At 45.9% G+C, this 26,429-nt stretch overlaps 5 protein-coding genes across 5 annotated transcripts; 3 read left to right on the top strand and 2 right to left on the bottom strand.

Annotated features, from left to right (window-relative positions):
* Positions 1–8,782: 8,782 nt before the first annotated feature.
* Positions 8,783–10,860, bottom strand: MYCFIDRAFT_55173 (uncharacterized protein; the record flags this gene model as incomplete). Its single annotated transcript, XM_007921938.1, has 2 exons — positions 8,783–10,313; positions 10,443–10,860. Coding segments are annotated over 2 exons (1,947 nt in total), but the record flags the coding sequence as incomplete, so codon positions are not given.
* Positions 10,861–11,977: 1,117 nt separating this feature from the next.
* MYCFIDRAFT_209728 (uncharacterized protein) lies at positions 11,978–13,084 on the top strand. The gene has a single exon (XM_007923131.1). It carries the CDS (start codon positions 12,002–12,004, stop codon positions 13,016–13,018), a length of 1,017 nt encoding a protein of 338 aa, XP_007921322.1. The 5' UTR covers positions 11,978–12,001; the 3' UTR covers positions 13,019–13,084.
* A 1,982-nt stretch (positions 13,085–15,066) lies between these two features.
* Positions 15,067–15,975, top strand: MYCFIDRAFT_192412 (uncharacterized protein; the record flags this gene model as incomplete). The annotated part of the gene is made up of 1 exon (XM_007923132.1): positions 15,067–15,975. One exon carries the CDS (start codon positions 15,067–15,069, stop codon positions 15,973–15,975), a length of 909 nt encoding a protein of 302 aa, XP_007921323.1.
* A 110-nt stretch (positions 15,976–16,085) lies between these two features.
* On the bottom strand, positions 16,086–24,905 carry MYCFIDRAFT_205926 (uncharacterized protein; the record flags this gene model as incomplete). The annotated part of the gene is made up of 10 exons (XM_007923133.1): positions 24,184–24,905; positions 24,015–24,158; positions 23,725–23,977; positions 23,280–23,698; positions 23,215–23,239; positions 23,161–23,179; positions 16,485–16,529; positions 16,234–16,438; positions 16,196–16,207; positions 16,086–16,139 (listed from the first exon to the last, which is right to left on the bottom strand). The coding sequence occupies exons 1-10, from the start codon at positions 24,211–24,213 to the stop codon at positions 16,086–16,088; spliced, it is 1,206 nt and encodes a 401-aa protein (XP_007921324.1). The 5' UTR covers positions 24,214–24,905.
* MYCFIDRAFT_76007 (uncharacterized protein) lies at positions 24,239–26,365 on the top strand (the record flags this gene model as incomplete). Its single annotated transcript, XM_007922235.1, has 4 exons — positions 24,239–24,466; positions 24,524–24,855; positions 24,960–25,046; positions 25,363–26,365. The coding sequence occupies 4 exons, from the start codon at positions 24,239–24,241 to the stop codon at positions 26,363–26,365; spliced, it is 1,650 nt and encodes a 549-aa protein (XP_007920426.1).
* Positions 26,366–26,429: the final 64 nt, after the last annotated feature.

The raw sequence follows: 26,429 nt of genomic DNA on the forward strand, positions 1-26,429 counted from the left end.
TATTACGTGCCTAATGCCTAAGGCTGCAACTACTATACTTTATCTTTAGACTTTCCGTAGATAGTCCTTCTTCTAAATACATTAGTTACATTAAGTAGTTATAAGCCCCCTACGTTTCTAACGCATTCTATACGTTTTTCTAATAGTTAATCTGACTGCTACGTAGCTAGCGCCTGTTACTAATAATTGCGCCGATACCGATATTGTCGCCGCTACCCTTACCGCCGCTCTCGAGTGTTCTAGCAGGTGCTAGTCCGACTCGAGTCGGTTATTATTAGTGTTAGCTGTCCGCTATACTAGTGTTAGCTGTCCGCTATACTAGAACGTAGGCGCGCCTATCGGCCGCCTCTTAAGACAAGTCTATAGTCTCTTTCTATATCGCCGTCGCTGTCCGTAATAGCTCCCCCTATAACTACTAACGCTTATATAAGCAACATTCCTAAGCTAAAGAACAAGGAGAATTATCTAGCGTAGGCCTACGCCGCTAAAGGCGCTCTTAAAGGTATATCGGTCTAGCGCTATATGCAAGGTACCCGCTAGCGACCTCTTACTAAGGTATCTAGTAAGACTTCTAAGGAGTTTAAAGACCGCTAAGATAAATAGGACTCTAAAGATTAAACAGCACGTACCTAGATCTTTGCTAATTGTGTTAGTAACATTTAATAATTACTGCTTAGTCTATCTACATCCTAGGAAGTATAGGACTTCCTAAAGAAGAAATATACTAGTAAAGGTAGGTCTACTAAATTCATACTCTACTAGGAATATATTACCCTTCGGTATAATAGCAAGGACATTAAGAAGTTCTATAATAAGTATAAGAAGAAGCTTAGTACCTTAAAGGAGACTAAATTGGCTATTAGCTAATATTAGGCTATCTATATATTTATTATACAAATTGCACCGTTCTACGAGGCTTTCGTATAGATGCGCCGTAAGCAAATACGCGCCTTAGAATATACTATTAATAACAGTACCCTTAACAACATTATTAGCGCGTTGCTTAATAAGAATGTAGCTTAATTGAACTAGGCCTAATACAACGGCTTCTTTAGTCTTTAGCGCTAACTATAATAGTAGGGTAGTAATAGCAATAACAACGGTCGAGGTAACTCGAACCGTAGCGGTCGTAGTAGCCGCGGAAACAGCAACAATAGTCGTGGTCGTAGTAGAAGCAGCTAGAATAGTTAGAATCGCGAGAAGTGCTTATACTGCTAAGGCGCTTACTTATCCGATCGGTGCTATACTAAATACCCTTACCTAAAGGAAGAAGACCGTCTTCGTCGCGAGAAGTAGAAGGCTAAGAAGCAGCAATAGCAGCAGCGTAGACTAACTATATAGTAACAACAGCAACAGCTGCTATCTAGTTAGAATAGTACCTAGGGCCTATATGCGGCTAATGCTACCCCGGGGGTGTTATTAGACCTAAGCAGCAACTACGCCTTTAATGCGATTACTATTAGTAACACAGCTTCTATAGCACTTACTATAGCGACTCGTACTACTAATTAGGTTGTCGACTTAGGTACTAGCATGCATATAGTTAATAACCCTTTATTGCTTATTAAATATAAAGGCTGTTACATTCCTGTCCGGTTTAGTAGCAATACGAAGCACGCTACGATAGTTAGTATAGCTTAAACTAAGGTTGTTAATAAGCGTGGTGTAAGCAGCATAAAGCTGTCTAATACACTGTATATTCTAGGTCTAGCAGCCAACCTTCTGTCTACTAAGAAGCTTGCCGACAAGGGCTGTTTCTATCGGAATAACAAGCGAGTACTGTTTACTGTTGTTAACGGCTCTAAGGTTACTATTGCTTAGACATATCGGAAGAATGGTCTCCCCTATCTGTATATACCAACCTCCGGACCGGATAGCTAAGTTGTTACGCTTCTGTCGAAGAAGGGGGTGCTAATAGGTACGATAGAAGAGTAGCATCTACGATATAGCTATATCCATTACCGCAAGCTGTTACGAATAGAAGCTAAGGGTTAGATTATTATTACTAGCACTAGCAACAAGAACGACTTCCGCAACTGCATTGCCTATCGCATAGCTATGTCGTATAAGGAATACAATCGGCTGCTACGCGTACGACTATCTACGATCTATTATATTGTCTGTATAGATATAGTTACTATTACTAACCCTAGTCTGTTATAGGAGCGCTATTTCACACTGTTTATATGCGCTAAGTTAGGCTATCGACACGAATATACTAGCACGCTTAAGTTAGGGGCTATAGTGGCTATTAAGGACCATTATATATATATCTATATACAGACTAGTTACTTAATCCTAATCTACCGCCTCGATAGAGGGGGTAAATATAGCGGAAGTTAGCTATTAAATTAGGCTCGAGACGAGGGCATTATACTATAAGTTACTGCACCTTATTTATCAACTTAGAATAGCCTTACTAAGGTTAGCAATTATATCGTATATACGACTGCGAGAAAGATAATGCTATAGGCTAACCTTCTAAAGTCTCTATAGCTATATGCTGTTGCCTCCGCTATATAGGTCCTTAATATTACACCTAGAACCCTAGAAGGTCTTAGCCCCTATGCTATTGTAGCTAGGGAGCTTAATTGGTCTCGAAAGCAGCTACGCCTTTAGCACCTTCGAGCCTATAGCTATACTACTATTATATACGATTATAGTATCGCTCGTAGAAAGAAGATAGATAGTAGAGGTCTTGTTAGCAAGCTAGTTAGCTATGCTAAGGGCTCTATAGACTCTAGAAAGTATATAATCTACCTACCTAATTAATACAAGGTTATCGCTTCTAAGGATGTTTAGTTTATTAAGTTAGATAGTAACCTTCTGCTTCTAAATAGCATAGATCTATATACTAATCCTAATAACCCTTCTAAGAACGAGTTTGTTACCCTTAAGTCTATTATACCGGCTTTGTTCAATTCTATAAGCAACGAGGCTCCGTCGCCTGCCGAGGCTGCTAGTATAGTCTAGCGGCTTCTAGCTTAGCAAGAAGAACAGCCTAAATAAGGACCTGCATAAGAAATAGCCGATAACGTCGCTAATCCGTTGCTAATTAATAACGACCTTCTAGACGTTTAACTACTAGCTTCAAGTAATAAAGATAGCTTTTAGTTAGCCGAGGAAAAGCTAGTATATAATCTAAACGCTAAGAAGGGCGAGCCTAGCTAGCTGCCTAAATTTAAGCGACTAGATAACGTTAGTAGTCGTTCTATACGCAAGACACGAAGCAACAAGAGCGCTCGTAAGCTATTGCGTAGCTATCTAGCCGATTGTAGTATTAAGCGGTCGACTCGACGTATAATAGCTAATATGCCGATAGCCTATATTAAGGGTTTTATAGCTTCCTGTTATATTGCTAAATAGTCTAATAGAGACACTATTCCTATTCCGAAGAGCTATAAGGAGGCGACTTAGTTACTATATTAGCTATAATAGAAGGAAGCCTATAAGGCTAAATACAAGTTACTAATCGATAACTATATATAGGTCTATATATCTCGGTTAGAGGTGCTAGAAGGTCGCAAGGTTGTCCGTAGCCGATAGGTATTTACTATTAAGCGTGACGCTAATAGCAAGGTAAGCCGGTTTAAGGCTCGATAGGTCGTCCGTAGTTTTATATAGGTTAAAGGACAGGATTATAATAAAACCTATGCGGCTGTTGCTAAGCCTTGCACGCTTCGAGCCCTATTTAGCCTAATTGCTTATTACGACCTAGAGGCTAAGCAATACGACATTCTGACAGCCTTCCTTAATACCCTAATTAGCGATAAGCATAAGATCTACGTTAAATAGCTATACGGTTTTAAGGACCGTAGTAGCAAGAGCATGGTTTGCCTATTGCTAAAGGCACTGTATAGTCTGAAGCAGTTACTAATGCTATAGTATAAAGAGCTTCGGAAGTACTTGAAGAGCCTAGACTTTGTACTAATAATAACTGACGTGTATGTGTTCAAACACGTTGTTAGCGGCTCGATTATCGTTATCTACGTCGATAATATAATTATTATCGCCTACAGCCTATTAGCACTAGAAGCCGTTGCTTAGATGCTAAAGGACCGATTTAACATACGAGAACTTAGTAACCTACACTACTATCTCGGTATACGGATTATCCGTAACCGCAACTAACGCACTATCTATATCGTTTAGGATGCCTATCTAAATAGGCTTAGTAAGAAATATAGTATACGTAGCCGTATCGGTCTAGCTACTCTAATAGCGCCTCGCTATGTTAAGACGTCTATTTAACGCGCACCTAAGGGCTATATAGCTAGTGCCGCCTTTAAGACTTAGTATTAAGAAGGTGTTAGTAAGGCACTATAGCTAGCTATAATTACACGACCTAATGCTTGCTATACTGCAGGCCTATTGTTACGATTCATCTCTAACCCTACTAAAGAGCATTATACTGCACTCCTTTAGCTAATTAAGTACCTAGTTGGTACCCTTAGTCGTGGCATGCGCTTCTAAGGCACGTAGAACGATAAGCTCAACTTTGCTAGATACTGTAATGCCTTATAGGCCGACGACCTAGTTACTCGTCGCTCTATAGGTAGCTTCTACTTCACTATTGCAGGCGGACCTCTATTGTATAAGTCCGGCCGCTAGACGCTTGTTATACTATCGTTAACTAAAGCTAAGTATGTCCAACTTACTATAGGGGCTAAGGAAGCAGTTGCCTTAGCTCGTTTATTAAAGGAAATTAGCTATAAGGGCTATATTCTTCTAGTTACGCTCTACGAGGACAATTAGTCCGCTATTGCTATTACCAAGTCGACTAGCATTAATAGCCGTACGAAGTATATAGATGCTCGAGTCTACTACATCCGAAAGAAGATTGCTAATAGTTCCATTATCGTCTAATAGGTTAGTATATATAATTAGATAGCCGATAGCTTTACTAAGTCGCTTAACAAGATCAAGTACGGCCGCTTTATTGAACAACTAAACCTAGTAGACTGCAAGGCCGCTATTAAGAGCGCTGTAAAGCTAGCTGCTAAGTACTAAGAAGAAAGGGCCTTTGTTTGCTTTGTCTGTTTAATCTGAGAGTGGTCTAGTTTGTTTACCTGTTTCTGCTTACCTAATACCCCTGTTTGCTTTGCTAACTAAATAGCTAATGTGTTTGTTTTATTCTATAGCTATATATACGTACTAAGGGGGTAACTTGGAGTGTGTGTCTAGGTGTTAGGGTCTATTACGTGCCTAATACCTAAGGCTGCAACTACTGCACTTTATCTTTAGACTTTCCGTAGATAGTCCTTCTTCTAAATACATCAGTTATATCAAGTTATAGTGCCTTATAACTAGCGCTATCGATAGGTATAAGAACTATAGCGAGAGGGCCGATTCTAGCTTTAAGAAGGGACTGTTTATAGCGGTAGCAATAGTAGTAAACCTTATCGTTATATAGGCCTAGCGGAAGGCTCGTATTATAGCTACGTCTATAAAGAACAAGCTTACTGCCCTTAAAGTAGACTAGAAGATATAGCATAAGATGCTAGCTTAATCTAGCTTCGGCATTAATCTAAACACTAGTTATCTAACCGCTCCGGACGATATTATAAAGGCTTATATTGCTATCTATCTAAGGGCGAAGAAATTCCTAAAGAAGCCGCTTCTATTCTTAGTTAAACTAGACTAGTTGTTTAGCGATACAACTGCTACTAAAGAGTACGTTTTATCTATAGAAGCGATGCTTAATAGTCTAATTCTACCTCCTATACTAGTAGTATCCGATCTAGCTATTACGGTAACCGAGAGTAAGGCAGATACGCCGAAGGACGATATCTATACTCGAAAGCGGGTAATCTATAATGCTAACGTTAAGGCTAAGCGTCGTCGATTAGAGTCTTAGAATCGGACATAGTAGTCTATCGATAATATCGTCGCGGCAATATATCGTATAGCGGAGATAATAGTAATACTACTACTACTAGTACGTACGCTATCGCGACTCGTATTCTCGGCGGAATTCGTCGCTAGATACGAGGAGCTTTAGGACCTAACTTTAAGGCAAAAGCGACTGCTATGTCGCAAGATAACGACGGCAGAAGATAGCGGCATAGTTAATATCTTTCTCGGTACGCCGTTAGACGCGTAATAGGCTATATCGATAGCGTTAGTTAAAGAGTTCTTTAAAGAGTTTAAATTATTGTCTTAAGTCTAGAAGTATTAGATCTATTAGCTATTCTCGAATATAGCTTTTTTTTAATATCGTTATATCGCTAGCTTTTAGTGCGGTTTTAGCAAGATCTAAGATTCTAATATAAAACCGAGTTTCGTAGCTAGAAGTTGTCTCTATAAAATTCTATACGAATAGTAGGAAGTCGAGTATTATATTATAGAAACGAGAAACTCTATACAAAACAGCTATATCTAAGTAACGACTAAGATTCTTAACATCCCTATCGAATATAAAGAAGCCCCTCCCTATCTACGACTTCTATAACTAAGCAGATATAGTCTCGTTTATATTATTATCTTCTTCTTCTAGGTATAGTTAATATTGTCGCTATATTTCTAGTGCTAGCGTATCCCTTATCGTATCTATCGGTCCTTTAACGCTATTATCTTCTTCTGTAGCGGCGGCGGCATTATTAAAGGGCCTATCGTTAGTCTCGTCGGCCTCTAATTTAAAGTTCTCGTCTACCTTCGCGCCTATCTCTTAGAGGATGTTATAAAGAGCGGTAGCAACGTATACTATAGCTATTTACGAGCAGATATTATACTGCGGCGCGCTCTCGAAGATGCGAAATCGTCGTTTTAATATACCAAATGTCCGCTTAACTATATTTCGAAGGGAACTATAGCAGAGGTTAAATAGCTCCTTATAGTCCGCCTGCTTTATTAAGGCTAGGTACTGCTCGCGTAGGTAATACCGCACCTCTCTATATAGTACTATATAAGGCGCGTTGTTTAGATAGCTAGCATTAGCGAGATAATATCGTCCTTCCGGCGTACTAAACCTATAGTACGAGCGAGCGTTATTAAGTATACGGCCGTCGTAAGCGGAGCCCTCCTATCTAGTAAGAATAAAGGTAAACCTTATATTATAGTCTACGACCGCTAATATATTCTATAATAGCGTGCCCTTGCGATTACGGAATGCCGCTTGCTAGTTAACTAGTACGTATGCTAATATATAAGAGCTATCTAGCGTACTAATAGCGTCCTTAAAGAAAGGCTAGTATTTCCGCCCTTTTGCCTTAACCGCTAGATTGTCGTCCGTAGCGGCTTAAGTAATAAGTACTAGATACACCTCTAAGATAGCGGCTATAACCTTATAGATTATACGACTACACTTGTCTACTAAGTAGTAAAAGTCCTTAGCTAGGTCTCGAGTATAGCTATTAGTCGCAAAGGCATATAAGAATATTAATACCTTCTATTCTTTGCTAATACTCCTTCTACGCCGTAGATATAGTAATATAAGCTAAAACAGGTATATAAACGTATCTAGATAGAAGCGCGTATATCTATACAATCTTCGTATAGCGCCTTCTTCTAATAGACTAGTAGTAACCGCCTTGCCTTTACTATCTTCTAGATAGAGGGTACGCACTCTAGGCGGCTAATATATAGCTATCTGTTATAGTAGTATCGCTAGTATTCCGAAGGTAAAGATAATATTACGCTTAATAATTGCCTAGCGGTCGAGAGCCTCTATTATTACTAACAATTATAGTAAGAACCTCGACCTCTATATACTACCGAGAAACGAATACCGTATAAAGCGCTCCTACGCTCGAACCTTCGAAATACGCGCTTCCGCTACTATATACGCGTCGACTCGCGCTATTCTCGTTCTATATACTAACTTTAACCTTAATTACAACGCACGGTCCTTAATCCTATCGAAGAGCCCTTCGGAGGCTATATTTAATACTAAAAGCGCTACTCCGGTAGCCGCGGAGGTCTATATTCGATTAAGAAGATTACACTTAGAAAGGGGCTATTAAATGGCCGTTAGACACAATATACGCCTCGTAATCCTATCGAGAATATTCAATAATATTGAATATTGTTAATATCGCTTGGATTATATGCTGGATTGGATTATGGACACGACAGGCCCTTATTCGTTAAAACATATCGTGAGCTGAGTGAGCAAATGCCTACCACATAACGGCAAAGAACTTTGGTGTCTCTTGTTTCCCCACCAGCCGAAGCCCAGCATACTCAGTCGAGCATCAATTACAATCTCCTTCCTCCTATAACTTCCTGGATGCTATGGTTGTGTTCTAGCCCAGCATCCCAGCCACTTGCAGCAAAAGACTCCATCATTTGATTCCAATCTGCATCCGTCATTGAGGCCATCATATCGTTCATTTCAGCCGGCATGCCATTAGAAGCATCGGGTGTCATTCCGTTTGGTCCCGGCGTCATACCTGCAGACCCAATTCCAGTCCACGTCTGAGACAGCGCGAATCCTTGCTGCTGCTGATCGACAGAAGACGCCGTAAATGGGTTCATGTCAAAATCAGCCGGTAAGCTGGGGTCGCCCGGGTCCATCATAGTGGCGAATGAAGCATCCATTGGCATACCGCCTGTACTCACGTCCTGGAATGGCTGATTCTGGGGCGAAGATCCTGTGTTCGAAGTGCGAGAGGAAGCATTGTGGTTCGAATGCGAATTAGTGCTGGAGTTGGGAGTCTGTTGATCACCGCTTGCATCAGGACTTGTATCCATTTCGGGATTGAACGAGGCAGTGTTATGCGGACTCTGACACATCCCGGCGCCGTTCACGGAACCTGGCGTGCCACCGCTTCGTTTTCGGTTTGGAAGCTCAAATTGAGACATACTGCCGCCACTGTTCTGTGCAGTCGCTGGCGCAGCAGACAAGTCATTCGCTTGCTGGTGCGGAACGTTGTAGGCGGCGAGACCAGAGTCGCCGTACGTCGGTTTGAATGTGGAGGCCACTTTGTCCATTCCCAGATATTCCGACATGGGGCAACCTGGTGATTTGTGAGGAGAGGCGGAAGACATGCTCTTCATCTGGGACCGGAGCTGCGCTGAGTCTTCCAGTCCAGCGCTTTCTAGGTCAACGTCCAACTGCACCAAGAAGGACTCGGTCAATGGATTCTTCCTCTTGATAGCGTGCATGGCAGACAGGAGAAATTGAAGGGACGCTTTGACCTGGGCATCCTTTGGTCTGGACTTCAGATATTGAACGAAGACCCTTGCTGCGACATATAGGCAGAATGAGATGAATGGGTTCATCGCACACAAGTCCAGATGGCTTATTTGTCGCATGATACTCGCAATTTCAGCGGCGGCGGTAATGCATCTGACTTTGCTCTCCGCAGAAATACGTGCCGGCATACGGTTTTTGTCGGCCTTGAATATCGCAGCTTGGTGCAAACAAATGGTTGATGTGTGGATGTTCATATTCATGAATACTGTGTTGGGGCTATTCAGTCCCGATGGCAGTCGCAGAGGCTCTGGTAATGCGAGTGCGGTATGCAGAAGAATGTTATCCATGCTCCTATGCCGTTTCCAGAAATCGCCGTTCAGATCGTCATCGTGGTCGTCTGGACTCGGTCTATGCAGATGCGTAAGATTGCGCCCAAACAGACAAGCCATAAGAATGACGCCAGCAAACGAAGACAGATTTTGAGGGCCTGAAGGATGCAACGAGTCAAATAGAGACATTGTCTTGGTTGGCCTGCTGAACTCGAATGCGTTCTCCTCCACCGGCAGGCTAGTCATGATATCTTTCTCCTCTATCGTCATGGGCCAGCCGGTTCCGATGCTGGAATACCTGTCTACACAAAAGCACATCCAGAACGTCCGTCGTCTCTCCTCTCTCTCTGTCCAGTCCCTCGGAGGCGGCAAGCACTGCTTCACATCAAGTCCTGTCCCGTCAAGCCGATGCAGACCCATCATCTGCGACATGCGGCAGGCGCGACCTGCAGACATCCAAGCGCGGGGGAAATACATCAGCTTGAATTCATGGGTCGCGAGCAGTGCCCATGTCTGACAATGAGCAACTGTGATCATGGATTCGCCATGACCTTTCATTTCATCCTGCTGGATGTACTTTCTTGCACGTTGGTAAAAATGCTCTTGGAGGCCATCGTACTTGTCAGAAACAGCTGCAGCATTCGCCCACATTGCATAGCGCAGGCACACCGGCGGTCGCATATGAGGCGCAAGGTTCATGGCAGCATAGTAGCGCGGCCGATGAACCATTGGCAAGGACGGATGGACTTTTTCAAAGTAGATCGTGTTGAGCTCGTTGACAACGTCCTGGGTGGGAAGAGGTTCGTCAAGGCCGAGTCCGATCATCTCCCAAGGAAACGGCTCATCCTCTGGCGTCGTATGCTCGCCAGAAGCGCCAGGTCCAAGTGCAGAGAGCGAGAAATTCGACGGACCCAACAAGTCTTGCTGAGCCCTGCCATTTCCCATGTGCGATGCCATGTTCATATGCGTGCTTGCACTTGCGGCGCCTGTGTCAGCGGCTCTTCCATTCGATCTTTGACGTGTTGGAGCATCTTGATTGCCCGTTGTGGAAGGTTCGTCCTGCGTTCTGAGCAAAGTCTCCACTTGGGCCAGCCTTGCCTCGAGAGCCTTGACGTAGCCTCTCTTGGGCCCACTCTTTCGACGAACTTCATCATATGAGCAGTCGTGGCTGAGCCGAGTACAAGTACCGCACGCAGGCTTGACGCCGTCGCACTTCAATTTCCTTCTGCGACACAAAATACACGCAATCCTCTTTGGCTTGGGCACCTGCCCATTCTCGGCTTCTTGAGAGTTGCGACGCTCGCCATTCGTCTCGTGCTCGGCCTGATGCGAAGGCTGCTGTGACAGGTCGTTGAAGTAATCGTCGCCTGGCGATTCGTCTCTCGAGTTGGGCATCGCTGGGAGTATTGCTGTTTCCTATGCGCCTCGTTCGATGCGCGATTCTCGAAGTGGTGGTTCGCTTCCGTGTGGTATGTGTGAGAGCCCGGAGTCAACCCATTTCTTCTCTGTAGCTACAGTCAATCAGGCGGGTTCAATAATAGCAATTTGGTCTTTGGGCAGAGCAGATCAGGCTTCCAGATTCAGCATACGATGACCGGCACCTGGGTCGACGTAGCATCCCAGATCTCGCCGTGGACAGACCGACAGCAGTGGCCAGTGGATGCTGCGGCTGAGGATGCGCTACCTGCATTGTGACAACAAGCTGACCGCGCGACCGGAATCGCCGTTGCCGTGTGCTGCAGGTGATGGTAGAATACGGGGCTGGATTAGTAACATCCTCACGTATCGCGCCAGAACATCAGTTTGATTTTAACTGCACCTAGCCTTTCCACAGGAGCAGTCAAGATGTTCCTGTAGGAGAGGAATATGTAGGAGTCGGAAAGGCACGCGCAGGCTTCCCCGCGGGCGAGTGAGAGGTGAAACCCCAGCCTCAGAAGTATATATATATATATATGCGCAACTGAGTCTCGTCCACACTCCACAGGGCGACGATGGGACTACATACTGGACACAATTCCTCAACGCCGTATGAATGAAGCGACAGCAGAGGCCCGGTGTACGTTCATGCTTTTGGGAGGCCTGCCACACAACAGAGTTGCCGCAGTCTTACGATCACTTCCCAGGACTCGCCGCCATTTCCCACTCATGTAGGTCTTCGTGGAAGAGCTGATAGAGGCCAGAGTTGTGCTGCAGATGTCGAAGGAACATTTATCTTCTCAGGCGCTGGGCCAGAGCTTCATGGCCGCGTTGACTCCCCAAGCATAGAGATGCTCAGTGCCGTGCCGTATCGTGCGCATTGTGCTTTTTAGGCCCTTACCTGGCTTGATCATATTCTAATGGCTAGCATTGGGCGCGCGGATACTTAGGGGTTTGTTGTGTTCGTATCCGGCCAACTCCCTTTGAACTTGCGCGCTAAGTTACCCTTGCCCACTAAGGTACCCACAGGCTGTCAAAGCATTGCAGTGAACAAAGACGACCTGAGGGGCCACTTCACCAACACTCAGTCAGCAATGCAGCACAGCGGACACACCCAGCAATGGCCGCACAGGCGTCGACGACGCCACGGCTCCAGGATATATATCAGCAAGCTTACTCCGAACATTCAGCCAACGCGCGGATATCAAGACTTTATGCCACGACTGCCCGGACAGGCATTTCTAAAGCCACCACAGCCAGCGGCCGATCGCCAACGATTGCGTCTTCTTTCAAAGTTCCTATAGGAGACTCTTCACAGCCACTCGGTCGAGTCGGACAGGCCGCGTTGGGACGATTCGCATCATTTCTAGTCCTTTTATGGTTCGGGATCGTTGTTCCCCTCTTCTATACTGTTTTATACGTGACCGTCTGCGTCGGAACTGTCTGCATAATCTATCAGATCTGCAGTACAGTCGGACCTTATGTAAGACATCAACTCCGCGAGGTCCGTCAGCATGGCAGCATTCGATACTGGCAAGAGCGTGGCAAAACGTTCGCAAATAGAGCCCGTCGAATCTGTAAATACTACCGATGGCACCGCAGCAAGGACGAGGCTCTGAATAGATTCAGAATTATTGACCGGACGATATCAAACAACTTGGCATATCTGCTGCTTCTATTACCGGCGTTTCTGCTGCTTAAGGCGATGTGCTTCTCTCTTCCTGGAAACGGCATGTTACCCTGGAACGAGCTCGAGGGTTTCGAAATTCCCTGGTACATGAGAATCGAGAGAAGGGAAGTCGGCAGCAATCACCTGGCACCACATGTCAACCACAACACCAGTACGTCGCTCCCTGTCAACGTCGGCAGACCCCTCGGTGACATCTTGAGTGGAGCTGCCTACGAAGAGCCAGCGACCGACATACGACCCCCAACAACTATAGGAGCAAGTGGTGTTACAACGGCCCCAACACATACCGAACATTTGACAACCACGGTCTTCAAGACAGTCCAGGCCACCACACCACTTGAGCCAACTTGCCCAGCAGCATTGTCCATTCCAATGTCGGAAAGTGGACGACGTGAAGCCGGAGATCCCGTTTTCTGTCAAGAGTGTCGCCAATTTCGCTGCTGCTAGCTATCATACTCCATAGGTATCGTAAGCTTGTTGGACTGAAGGGAGTTACGAGAGTTGTCGGCTCACACGACTTGCTCAAGAATATATTTTTGACACGACTAAAGGATTTATTCCATTTAAAGCAGTTATCAAACACTCCATTCTCACCCGGAAGATGTAATGTAATAAAGATCATCCATAATTCGACCACACAAGCCGCACTACCTGCAAGCTTTCCAGGTCTTTTCTTAGGCAGTGAATATCACTGGCTGCTAACGAAACCGCGACCAGCAATTCGAGCCGGATCCGGAGACTTGTAGCTGCGTGGAATGTAAGATGAACTTCCCTTTGTGTGTCGCGAGATCTTGCCGCAGCATGATAGACAAAGAATTGCGATCTGCCAACTTCGTATTTTGTCGGCTTCAGGTTGCGCTTGTGTGCGAGCGACATTGCTCACCAAATACAAGTTCATCGCGTGATCTTCTGTCAGCCGCAGGATGTATCTGCCTCTACCATCAAGAGCATTGGAGGTGGCCAATGCCGAAGGCAGACATGTGATTCTGCAACAACACTCCATGCGCAATGACGGCGGGAGTAGCACCAAACCGGGCGTAAAAGCAAGTCAACCAACCTTCCCTCGAAGTGGCTCTCAAAATACCATATCTGCGAAGAAGAATTCCCGGGTCCTGGGGAGTGTACCCGTCTCTCAGCTTGCACCTCCACCGTCACCTCCACCGAATACTCCACCTCCAGCAGCGCCACGTGGAAAGGGCAGACGATTCGATCTGGGCCTGCCGAGAGCATCAACGACGCCCAATCTCCCAGTCTTGACCCCAAGCTTGCTGTCTTCACCAGAAGCGCCGAAAGGAGCGCGTGGGCCTCCACCAAAACGACCACCGCGACCCTCAAGCGAACTCTTCTTACCGCCCAGGTCACCTCGACCTGTTCGAACGTTGAGCCCATCGGCACAGCTTGCAGAAAGACCATCCCATGCTCCGCATCCTCCACCAGCTATGCCGCCTCCGCCAATACCCGACAGCTCATCGGCGAGGCACGGGACGACTGAGTCGCAGAATGGGCAGGACCAGAGAGACTATATTCCTCCACTTTTCTCGCAATCGCCCAATTTGAGAACCAGCTCGCCGTCAAAACTATCCAACTCTCGAATAGCTGCTGCGTCAAAGCCGGCACCAATTTCAGAACCTCAACAGCACCACATTTCAGCTCTGCTCAGTGGAGGAAAGGATGGTACAATGGCCACTCAAGGCCAAGACCTCCTCGAAAAGGTGCGAGAGCGGAACCATCATCTCTCGACGTCCACAGCTAGCTCGGCAGCTCCAGAGACCTTGTTCGAATTTCCCATTGTTCCTCTCGCGCGACCTTCAACCGCGCCCCCTTCTCTGGATCGACTGACTAGCCGTGCTCGGGATAACTTGAACCTGGGACAAGGGCCGCGCAGTCCCGGCTTGAAGGCGCGCCATGTCTCGAAAGCGTCTGCCCGCTCGCTGGACACCTACCTTCTGAGTGCCACGAAGAGGGCTCCTCTCCACAGGGGCAAGACAGCTTCGTCGCTACGAACAGTTTTGCTTGATCTCGACGAAGTGACGAAGATTAAGAAAAATGCCGCCGCTATCAAGCCCTCCAGGCCACCTCCTAGTTCTTCTGATGGGCCGGTCAGCAGCAAACGGAAGAGGAAGGGTGAGACCATGAGCATGCTCCTTGATACGGGATTCTTTCCAGTCAATGAGCTCATATATGGAAATGGCAAGGCAACCAAGATGAGAGAATCAGCAATGTATCGAATCAATTTACCGCCAAGACTCAGCTTTCTTGAAGGCGAGTTGCCGCAAACGCCATCCACAAGAGGAGGCCATACACCGACAGAGCTGCTCCACTACTCCCCAACCTCTCCAAGAAGGTCAAGGCACCGCAAATCTGCCGCATCAGGGAGGAGTTCACTTACTCAGATCTCAGAGAATGGTAGAGTGGCACGGAGCTCTGGATGTACGTCCGTTGGTGCAGGACTAAGCCTTGCTGCCATCCCCGAAGACTCATTGGCTAAGGAGAACATGCCTCCAGACTCAGGCCTCTCCAGCTCACTGACAAGACAAATTCACCTGCGAGGAGGATCGGTGGTGACGGTGACTGCGCCTGAGTTAACAGCATGGAAGCCGACACTATACGTTCATGGGCCCATCAAACTGCTAAAGCCGAGTATTGTGCCTCGCAAGAACTCCGTTGCAAGCCTGGAAGCTTTCCAGGAAGCCGTCGATCGGGTGTATCAACATGCCCTGGCGATACCGAGAAGGCGGAGCGATGACGCTGTCGTGGACGACATCTGCGATTTTTTCGACGACTTCGATCATGAAATGATGGGATTTGGAGGCGACCAATTCATGCGGTCTGTGAATGAGAGCCTAGACGCGGAGGATGTTGAGGCGGAAGAGGAGGCCGAGCGGTTCAGTACACCGCCGACCGAAATGTCTTCTGATTTTGCCGCTGCAGCGGTTCTGTCGAGACATGTAGTCATCCCAAGGCCGCATATACCGCCTGTCGAAACGGAGGAGACATTGAGGGAAAGAGGGATTGCGCGACTGGCGCGGCTCTCGAGAAGCTCGGCGGGCTCTGCTTCCGGGGAGATGATGGCAGAGCGAAGAGAATCGTGCATACTAGGCAATTCAGATGGCGGTATGCAATTGCCACTTTTGCCAGCGCCAGAAGATGACGCTTTCGAGTCAGTCCTTCGACCGGCTGGGAGCACCGCCAGCGCTAGTGGGAGAGGCTATTCTCAAAGCGAGTACAGCAGGCATACCGGTACTGCCTTAACGGGCGATTCTGGATGTGAGTGGAACGAGCAGGAGGTTCAAGAAATTGATCATAATTTCGAGCCTGCGCCAATTTCCAAGAAGGCTCGGCGCACTCGCAATCCAATCAAGAAGATCAAGCAGGCTGTTGCGCTGGCCAATGCTGCCTTGTAGTAAGAGATTTACTGGCGGAGCATTTCCAGTGCAGTGGTCATGACATGATGCCGAGATTATGAGTCAGGGCTGAGTGTATGTAGAGGAGAGGAGAGGATATAGTTCAAACTTCAAAGCTCTGATGCCGAGGACGAGGACCCCGAATATCTGAAACACAAGCAGGACTGTCTTTTGGGTGCTGCAATCTAATTAGTAATAAATCCTTGTCGCTTCATCATACATAGTCTACTGTCTTTCCTGGAGTAATTGCGCGCACACGTCATTGACGCGAACTTCAGCTGGATAGTCGTTCCAAATAGCGTACTGTAGAGCTTCCGGTCTTCCATTCTGGCGGGAGTTTTTGCAGTGAACAATGCAAGATGCATCTTCACATGGCGCGGGACTCTCGCCGTGAGCTGAGTTCCTGGTGGGGACTTGTCGACGTAGTACTCCTTGTTTCAGGTATCTGTATACTGGCACCTCGCTAAATCTCGCTTAAGTCGGTCCGTAGAGAATCCGAAATTGATGACGTTTCTGTGTTCCCGCCAAGACCCACGAATTTGTATGCGTTCGAGCTATAATTTTGGGCTTCCTAGAACGTTTAGTACCTTATCGTCTCTACTACTTTAGTAATATCGCTATAATAGCAGAACTAGAACTAGCGCCTGCTAATAGCTATACTAACTTTAAGGCTCTTCGAGAAGCGCTATTCTTCGCCGAGAAGGACATTCTATTGCCGTACGACGATTTCCTAGTTAGTATAAAGCTTATATCTAATATATATAGTCGTAATAAGGTTACCGACGTAAAAGTAGATCGTACTAGTAGTAGGTTTGTTTCTAAGGCATACTATCGTTATATTAAGTCGAAACGGACGGCGGTAGACATAAAGAAGAGTATAGAAGGTACTACTAGTAGCTATTATAAACCTAAGTTTGCTACTAACGACTATTGCAAGGTTAGCCTAGTAGTAGATATATATTAAGACAGTAAGTAGGGCTCTCCTATTAATATTGTTATTAAGCGCTCCGATTATCGCTACTAGTATACCTATACCCTCTAATAATACGACGTATAGCGGTCGAATGCCTATCTTAAAGAAACAGGCTAGAAGTTACTAGATTAGTTACTACGGACGAGTCGAGTAAAGGATTTCCTTACTAATAACTACGCCGACATTAGTAGAAAGTCGACTAGCTATTAAACGCTATACAACCTTAGCCGCTAGTCGCTATATTATTACCGTAATAAGCGGTACGTTATACCTAGCAAGAGCGCTATTATATAGCAAGTTTAAGAGGCGGAAGAGCGTACGATTAATCGTAGCTATCGGTACTAGGTCTTCTACGTACTAACTTCTAAAGGGCTTAAATATAGCATTATCTATACGAATAAGAAGGGCATTAAACTACTAAAGAGATATAGCTAGTTCTTATCGCAAGACGCTATATACGATACTTATTAAGGGCGGCAACTAAGTAGATAGTTTATAACGAGTTCTCGAAGATAGCTATCTACGAGAGAGGCGCGCATCGCTAAAGACTTAATGCCTTAGGCATCTATAACTAGGAATAGGAGGGTTACCCCGTAACAATACTAACAATGCCGGCTTCTTCTTAGTTAACCTCTTCGTACGAGATAAAGCTAATAACTAGCTTCCTATTGCCTATATACTAGTTAAGAGTTAGTATGCTATCGTTTTTGCGACTAGCTTCTAGTACTTGTCTTCGTAGGCCGATTATAAGAAGCCTAGTAGTTAGCACCTCCGATAGACTATTACTAATAACTCTATAAGCGAACAAGCTGCTTTCCGGATTGCCTTTAATAGCAATATTACGATCTTCCTTTACTAGCGCTATATCGTCGAGACAATAAGAAAGAAGTTTAGTATTAAACGTAGCTATAAGAAGACGTAGGAGGCTCTATTTAGCGCTCTATACTTTGCAGAAGATCGTAAAGAGGCTAGTTAATAGATATAGGCTATAGAGGTCTCGCTACTAGGTAGATAATAGGACCTGTTATTCGCCTACTTCTAACGAGAGTAGACTATTTAGTATGCCGAGCTCTAGTATATATATGCACGCCGGGGCAATCTACGCGTTTTATAGGTAAATATAGCTATTTAGTCCTATTATAGTATATTAGATAAAGCTAACTTTCCTCGAAGGATCGTACGACTAGCTATATCGAGGGCTACTATATCTACTATAAGCGCGGTAACGAGACGACAATCTATAACTAGTTACTCGTAGGCGCCCTTATATACTCCCTTAATATTAACGATTACTAGTATTATAATGCCGACGATAGCGAAGCCTCTATACTTTAATTGCCTCTCTTCCGCAACCTTAGCTATTCGAGGCTTTAAGAACTACCCTTCTTCCTATAGAAGAAGATTGCTAAGCAGTATAATATCGCTCGTTCTCGCTTTAAGCGAGGTGCTATTACTTAGTTACAGTTTAAACCTATAGTCGATAGAGAGACGCCTTCGAAGTGCCCTTACCTATTCTTCCTTAGCTAGTACTAGCCCTGCAACTATATACTATTTAATAGCGAGTTTAAGGACAATTAGCTATTACGGAAGCAGGTTAATAAGTATATTAACCGCTAGAAGTTAATAGACAGCGGACAAGGCTTAAATAACGCTTCTACGGTCTATAAGGACTAGTTTAATAGCAATCGTATGCCTATAGACGACCTTGTTATATAGGACAAGCTAGAAGGAGCTAGTAACGGCGTATTAGAGCGCAACTACTATATTCTCCTTTATAACATTATTAACAACTTTAAGGAAGACTTCTACTGCCTAGTAAGAGCGGCGCAGTTAATAAACGACCTCTCGAAGAAGGACTATAATAACTATATTTAGTACCTCTATAGGCACTATTCGAAGGTCGTCGGTAAGGCCGTTTAGTAGTTGTCGATTAAATAGTAGCTCGAGAATATAAACTTAGTCGATAATAATAACCTATAGGCGCAAATTAACTAGACACGCGATAACTTCCTTAATAGCGATATAGTCGACGACGACGACGATATCGACGACTAGGTTCTTAGCTTAATAGCTACTCTAGTAGAAGCTACTTACATAAGTAAGACTAGGCTTAGTGCGCAGGCGCCGCCGCCGCTATTATTCTTATTACAACCCTTTATTACGACTTAGCGCACTGCGCGCGTATTAGATAGCTTCTAGTTAACCGCCGGCGGTAACGTAGAATATATTAGTCTATATGCGTTAAAAAGTAAAGACTACTTACTAATACGATACCTAGCGCAAATACTACCTTCTACGCTATTCGCACCTTCTATACCGAGCCGTTTGCGATACTATACTACTATCGACACTACGAGCGATAGCTAGTCCGAGAACCTTCCGTAGAATACACTAATTCGACTACCGCCTAACGCGGACGTACAATAGTAGAACCGCCGCTTTAATCTATACTATAATCTATAGACAGGCGCGTAAGAGTACTACGACAGACGGCTACTATAGGCGCTAACTAATAAGGCATTAGAAGAGCAGGCAGAGCGAGTGCGACAATAGCGATAGCAAGGTAGATAGATAGTAACAGCGACAGCAAGGCAGATAGACAGACAAGCAAGAGCGCGTTAATAATACCTATATTTTGCTATACTATTAATGCCTTACTAACACTTTAGCTTTATTTTAAACTAGTGCCAGCAGCGGCGACAGCAGGTGCTAGCGGTGCTAGCAGTACTAGCGGTGCTACGCTATTCCTAAAGAAGAGCTAGAAATAGGTGCGTTTCGTTATAATTATTAGGAACCGCGTACTTCCGAAGGCACGTGCGGCCTTAGCGGTGCTAGAATATAGACACCCCTTATTTCGCTGTCGCTTTAGAGCAAGGTAGTCGGCAAGTGCCGGTCTATAGTAAGTTCGGCGTAGATCCTCTTAACGAAGTCCGTAGTTAAGTCCGTCGAACACCTACTCTAGCTCTGCCCTTATTAGGTTCTACTTCTAATGCTAAATATAGTATAGCTCTATAGTAGATTATATTACTAGTAGAACGGCGATACTATCCGATTAGGTCTCGGATTTAGCCGTAGTAGAGCTTAGGGTTAGGAAGCCGACACTTTTACGAGTCGTCCCCTAGTAAAGGTTTTATAGTAAACCTTCGCAAGTAAAAGTATAGAAGAAGGCAATAGAGGCGCTAAGTACGCTACCGAGACAGGTATATAGATAATAAACCGTAGATTAAGACCTTCTAATAACTAATTAGCTACTAACCGAGTCTCGCCTATCTCGTATATACTATCGACTAAGTCGCTATAAGCTTAGTAAAGACACACTTCTAGCACTAATTAAACCGCCGAGTCTACTTAAGAAGTAGTTTAATATTAGTCTACTTATAGCTAAGGTTAACCGGCTCGTAGAGGTAGTAAGGGACTTAAGGGTAGATATAAACCTCCTATAGAAGGAGGTTAAGAAGGAGGTTAAGAAGGAGGTTACGGAGTCGCCTATAGTAGTTACTAGCTCCGCCGAAGAAGGCTCTCGAAGTAAGGCAATAGTTATTAAGAGGGCGGAGTTTAAGGCACTTTAGTTAAAGGTTAGTTAGTTAGAAGAGACCGTTGCCTCGCTCGTAAAGTAGCAGTATACTTTAAGTACGGCCTACGAGTTAAACTTAGAGACAATAGCGACGGTTGTTAACTGCTAGCGGCGCTCGAAGAAGTATTACTTTACCGCTTTAGGTTCTTAAAGAAGTGCTATAGATTAAGCTAGTTATACTATATTAAATCGCAGGCCTTATAAAGGGCTATAGGTCTATAATATTAATAAGCGTATATTGTCTAGTGCTCGTCCTTCTTGTCGAGAGGCTACTATTTATAGCCCTAAGCGGTCCGTACGAGCCTATAGAGATAGCAACGCTAGCGTAGAAGAATAGCCTTCGAGCTATATATAGTATTACTACTACGAGCGAGACGACGTGCTTCTTCGGCCGTAGGCAAGCTATTACCCTTCTTAAGCTAATAGCGCTTAGATCGAGAGCTGCTAGTATTATAGATATAGCCGGAGATAAACTGTCTATTATTTCGAGGCAGAGGGGGAGTTAGCGTACGCTAAGCCCTTATAGCCGCTTCTGCAGCCTGTTTCTTATTAATCTCTTGCTAACCGAGTTAGACTAGTTGCTATGCGAGCGCTATACAGAAGTCGCGTTAGTAAGTAAACTGTTAGTCCTTAGTCTACTTCTTATTACCTCGTAGAAGGATAAATAAGTTAATAATAACGGCGTCGAGTAGGAAATAGAATAAAGGGTACTAACCCTTCCGTAACTTATACTATATCGAGTAATAATAGCGTAGCTAGTTATATATATTAACGCTACCTATATAGTCGTTATATAGGGTAGCGACCTCTAGAAGAGATATCTCTTGCTTGCCGTCGGTATTCTAATATAGTCGTACGTGCTTATCGATATAGGCGTTGTTTCTAGCTCGAGGGTAGGCACGAAGCCGTAGTATTCTCTCGAAAGGTCGATAGCCTATTATAAGGAATTAGACGAGGTTCCTATCCTACTAGATAATCGCTGCTATACTATATATTACCTTATAAAGCAGTGTATCGTAGGGAAACTGTATTGTCTTACGATTTAGCCCTAGGTATATCGATTTCTGCCTAGTACTATCCTTTTTTAAAATACCTAATTTCTCGAAGGTCGCGCCTCGCTATAGCTACGAAAGTAAACTCGATTGTACCGTTCTAGTCGCTATAATACCGAGATGTCGAAGGATCGCGAATAATAGCACGTTATTAAACAGGTTGTCTATAAATATATAGAAGAAGTGCTATTAGAAAGGAAGTTATAGGATTAGTCGAAGAATAGCTTGCCGAAGGGAGCTTAGCTTAGCGCTTAGCGAGACGGTAGGCGATACGATTAGGCTTTCGGTTATCTCGGATAGACGGTCCGCGCAGGCCGCGCTTATATAACTTTCCTTCCTTACGTTCTATACTAAACATAATCTAGTATATTCGCTATAACTAATACCGCCTAGCCCTCGAGACTCGCGCTCGCGGCGCTTCTTATTACTCTCCTTTTGTCGCTCCTTCTTCTCGGCGTCCGTAAGAACCTCTAGTATTACTACCGGCCGCTTAGCGACCTTCGAAGCGATAGAATCCGGATCTTCTACCTCCTATTTATATACCTTCCGAGGGCTTGAGAATAAGAAGGAATACATATACCTATCTTCGTATAGGCAAAGTATATAATATCCGATTAGTGTTAGCTTGCCTCGTATTATAATAACGTGTCTAGATTTACTAGTAAAACGGATTATACTCTCGTCGATAGATATATTAGTACTAGGCACGACTACCTCGCGGAATTTGCTACGTAATATATTAGCAAGCGGCAATATCTAGGTCTAGGTAGGTAGGCCTCTTCTACTTAACGAGAGCGTATTATTCTAGTACTATAAAGCCGCCTTAATCTGTTTAAAGCGCTACTCGCTTATATAACCGATAATAGGATATAGCGGCTAGTATCTATCGTCCCTCTAGTAGTCGCTCTTATCGGCTATTTAGATTACGGACATATAGATAATAATACCTACGAAGATCCGCATTATTAGCTTGTCTACTAGCTTCTATAGATAGCTAGAAACGACGATCTTGTCGCCCTTTTTAAAATCCGGTTTATTGCTAGTATACTCGTTAGTATACTTAACTAGTCGGTTTATAACCTTATTAGTCTAGAAGAGTAAGAAGAAGCGATATTAGATGTTATCTAGTAATAAGAGGTTACTTAGGTTACTTAGTTCTTTAGGTAAGTTAACTATCTGCCGGTAAGAGGTACTAGTTAGTAGCTCGTATCGACTCTTATTAATCTCTCCGTTCTTTAGATAATATAATCTGCCTACTCTACTATCTACTCCTATATTCTCGACCTTATTATCCCCTTCTACGACTACTAAACCCTTATTATCTATACCGCTTAGTAGGGGTTCTCCTACCTTCTTAAATATCGGCTCTCTTCCTCTAGTTAGCTAATTAGTATCTAACTTATTATCGTCTATTAAACTAGTAGATATATCTAGCTAATTATTACCTTTATCGTCGTTATAACTATCTTCTACGAAGGCCTAGAAACTCGCTATTGTTATATGCTTCTTAGTAGGATTGAGTTTGGAAATACAAAGGCAATTAAGTCGTATATAGAGGCCGACAGCGGCGGCAATAGCTAAGCCACTCGAAGGGGTTTAACGCGCCTACAACCGAGTCCAATTGAGGCCTGTTCATTCACCTACAGAGCGGCTTCCATATGCTAACTAAGTGGACACTGTAGGGGTTGATCCCTGTTTAGCCGACGAACGCCGGATGGCGACGAGTTTTTACAGGGGATGAAGTCGGGATGATCGTGCGAGCATTTGCCAAGACCTGGACGATCGCATCGCATCGGAAAGGCGGAAAGGGTGCCGGGAGCCTGGAGGTGACGCAACGGCGAGACTTCTTCATGTATGTATGTATGTGATCATGTATGACAGACTCCAGAGGCTTTGCAGGCGCGCGTCCAGTCAGAGGCAATGCGAGGGTGTTCGAGTAGTACATGGCTACGCTGAGCCCCCGCGCAATCGCACCAGTGACGAGAGTGCATATGCAGACGGCTTGAAGTTTGTATACACACACTGGGATGTTTCCAAATAATGTGAGTGAGATGAGGGCGACGACATCCATACTACTATCCATAGACACGGCCTCCATCGCCACTGCCATCACCGTCCACCAGGCTCGTCTTCCCATGACTTTAGCCGACGAGTGTGCGTGCGAAAAGGATCTCTTGCGTCAGGAAGCAAAGCCAAAGCAGGAAGCTGCGGCCAGCGCTTCATTCGCGCGCGCCCGCCGCCCGCCGCCCGCCGCCCGCCATTCGCTGCCTTCCCATTCTCTGCCAACCCAACTTCCCGCTCCCCGGTCCTGATCCATCTAGCGTCGTCTTGGCCTGCGCTTGCTTGCTTGAAGTTGCTTCCTGCGCAACTGGCAACTGCTGCTGTCCCTCCCTCTGATCTCACCTCACCGAGCAGGCCTGCCTCGAGCTCTTATACGCACTCGCATTCCCGCCGCCTCATCTTTTCTCTGCCACTTCAGAACCATTGGTAGCATCGCCATTGCCACTGCCTTTGCCGTTGCCATAGCCATTGCCATTGCCATTGCCATTCCCATTATACACAAGCACCCCCCCAACACTCGCCACTCATACCTCTGCTCTCAGCCCCACGTATTCTACATCGCGGTGGCAGATAGACATTTGAGTTATTCACTGACCGAACACTATGTCTCACTCGATCGGCAACTCGGAACTGGACCACACGCCATCATCACCACTCGCCTGGCCCATGGCGCACATCGGACACGGCACTCACGGCACGGCACCACACTGCGGCGACCCCATCGCCACCAGCCTCAGCGCCAACAACGCCCGCGCGACCCCTCGCTGCGTACATCAGGAACTGGCAGGCATGCATCTGGCTCTGGCTCTTGACTCACGTCTCGCGCCTCTTGTAGGAGCTTTCTCACTTGGTGACTGGCACGCTGGCCCTTTTGACTGATCATTACAGGATTCGCGAAATCTGGACGGTGGCAACTCCCACGCACCGGTCATGACCCGAACATCCTCGGCCGCTGCCTCTCATGCCGCCCATCCATCTGTCCCAACCGCGAGCCAATCTCTCAACACATGCAACACGGGCAACGGCAAGCGAAATCACGAATCCGTCGACATGGACTACTCGCACACTTACACCTACCGCTCGATACCTTCATCTTGGCAAACGACGCACACGACGGCAACAGTGACTCAACAACCTCGTGTCGACGACGTTCAAGTCTATGAACCCGCCGACTATTGCTCAAAGCTTTGGAGCGAATCCGACCCTCCTGAAGCCACGCAGTTTGCTGCTAAGAAGCAGAAGGTTGAATGCATCGATGCGAGCTTTGCTTGCCATCTGCACTCCCTTCCGCAGTCTTATGCCTCAAATATGTGCGTCCCTTCAGCGCACTACGTATCGCCAAGTACGAGTATCTCGACCCATCTGTCGCCGCCCTCATCGCTTGCTTCGAGCGACATGAGTCGACAGAGTAGTGTGAGCAGTGCTTCGGTCATTGATGCCTTCGACATGATGCGTGTCGAGTCTTCCTTCTCCACTGCCTCTGATCTCTTTCCCATTGATGATTTAGATGCTCCTTCCGTATCGTGTGCAACAGAGAAGCCAGCGGTTGGTAGTCAGCCTTCTATCGGCTTCGTCGATGATGGTAGTCCCCCATTGCTGAGCAATGTTGCCTATGGCTTAGTTGGTACGGATTTTTCTTTTACTGTTGATCAAAACTTTCCTGATGCTGCAGCTGCCACAGCCATTGGCGACCAACACTTCTCTCATGGACAAGACATGGTACGCAGCACATCGCAGCAATGCATTTCAAGCACTTCATCGACTGGGCTGAAAGCGTCGGAACGGAGACGGAAGCACATCGAAAATGGCAGGCAATCCATCGCACCCAAGAGCCTACCAGACGGTCCGAAGGCAACCAAAGCGACAGAGTCAGACGAGAAGCATCGCGAGCCTATCAAGCGACAAGACACAGCATCGAATCGTAAGGAAGCCATTGCGAAGGCACCCTATGTCCGACCACAACACCCCAAGTTGTATTGCAACATGTGCACGGAATTTCCCGGCGGATTTCGAGGCGAGCACGAACTACGCCGCCACTGGGATCGTGCTCACGCGGAATGTCGAAAGGTGTGGATCTGTAAAGAACCGTCGGTCAAGACAGAGTGGTGGCCTGCCAAGCCATTGAGCATTTGCAAGCAGTGTAAGCAAGCGAAGCAGTACAACGTGTATTACAATGCCGCTGCTCACTTGCGCCGCGCCCATTTCTGCCCAAGAAAGCGAGGACGCAAGGCCCGAGGAGAGGAGCGAGAAAGCAGAGCAGGCAAAGCTGGAGGTGATTGGCCTCCGATTGATTGGTTGAAGGCTAATGGATGGTTGCAAGAAATCGAGGTCTCCTCCGAGCAAGCATTCGGCAGCGTGCTTGCCCGTTCGTATCCCCCCGAAGAGAGCCAAGACTTGAATGCTGGTTATGACGCGGCTTTCCACCCGGATCTCGCATCGGTGGCAGCTGCGGCCCAACTGCCAGCGCATCACGAGCAGCATTCGGCCGAAGCGCTTGCACTTGACACATATCCTGTGTGCCCACCCACGACGGAATACAACTTCGGGTATCCGACACCAATCGATTCGACTTCGACGACGACGACGATGCAATGGCCAGCGCCAGGTGACCTCATCAGCGCCCCCATGATGGAGCACAGCATCTCAGCCCCACCCGCATTCACTACCATGACACCCCTATCGACGATGGACATGTATGCCACTCACGGGCACGGGTTTGCCACATTCTGATCTGGCACATGATGTTTCTCTCATCCGTGACGGTTGTACTCGGTGGCGGTGTGGACCGGTTTTG

Source organism: Pseudocercospora fijiensis (assembly GCF_000340215.1).
Source record: "Pseudocercospora fijiensis CIRAD86 unplaced genomic scaffold MYCFIscaffold_1, whole genome shotgun sequence".
NCBI classification, from domain to species: Eukaryota; Fungi; Ascomycota; class Dothideomycetes; order Mycosphaerellales; family Mycosphaerellaceae; genus Pseudocercospora; species Pseudocercospora fijiensis.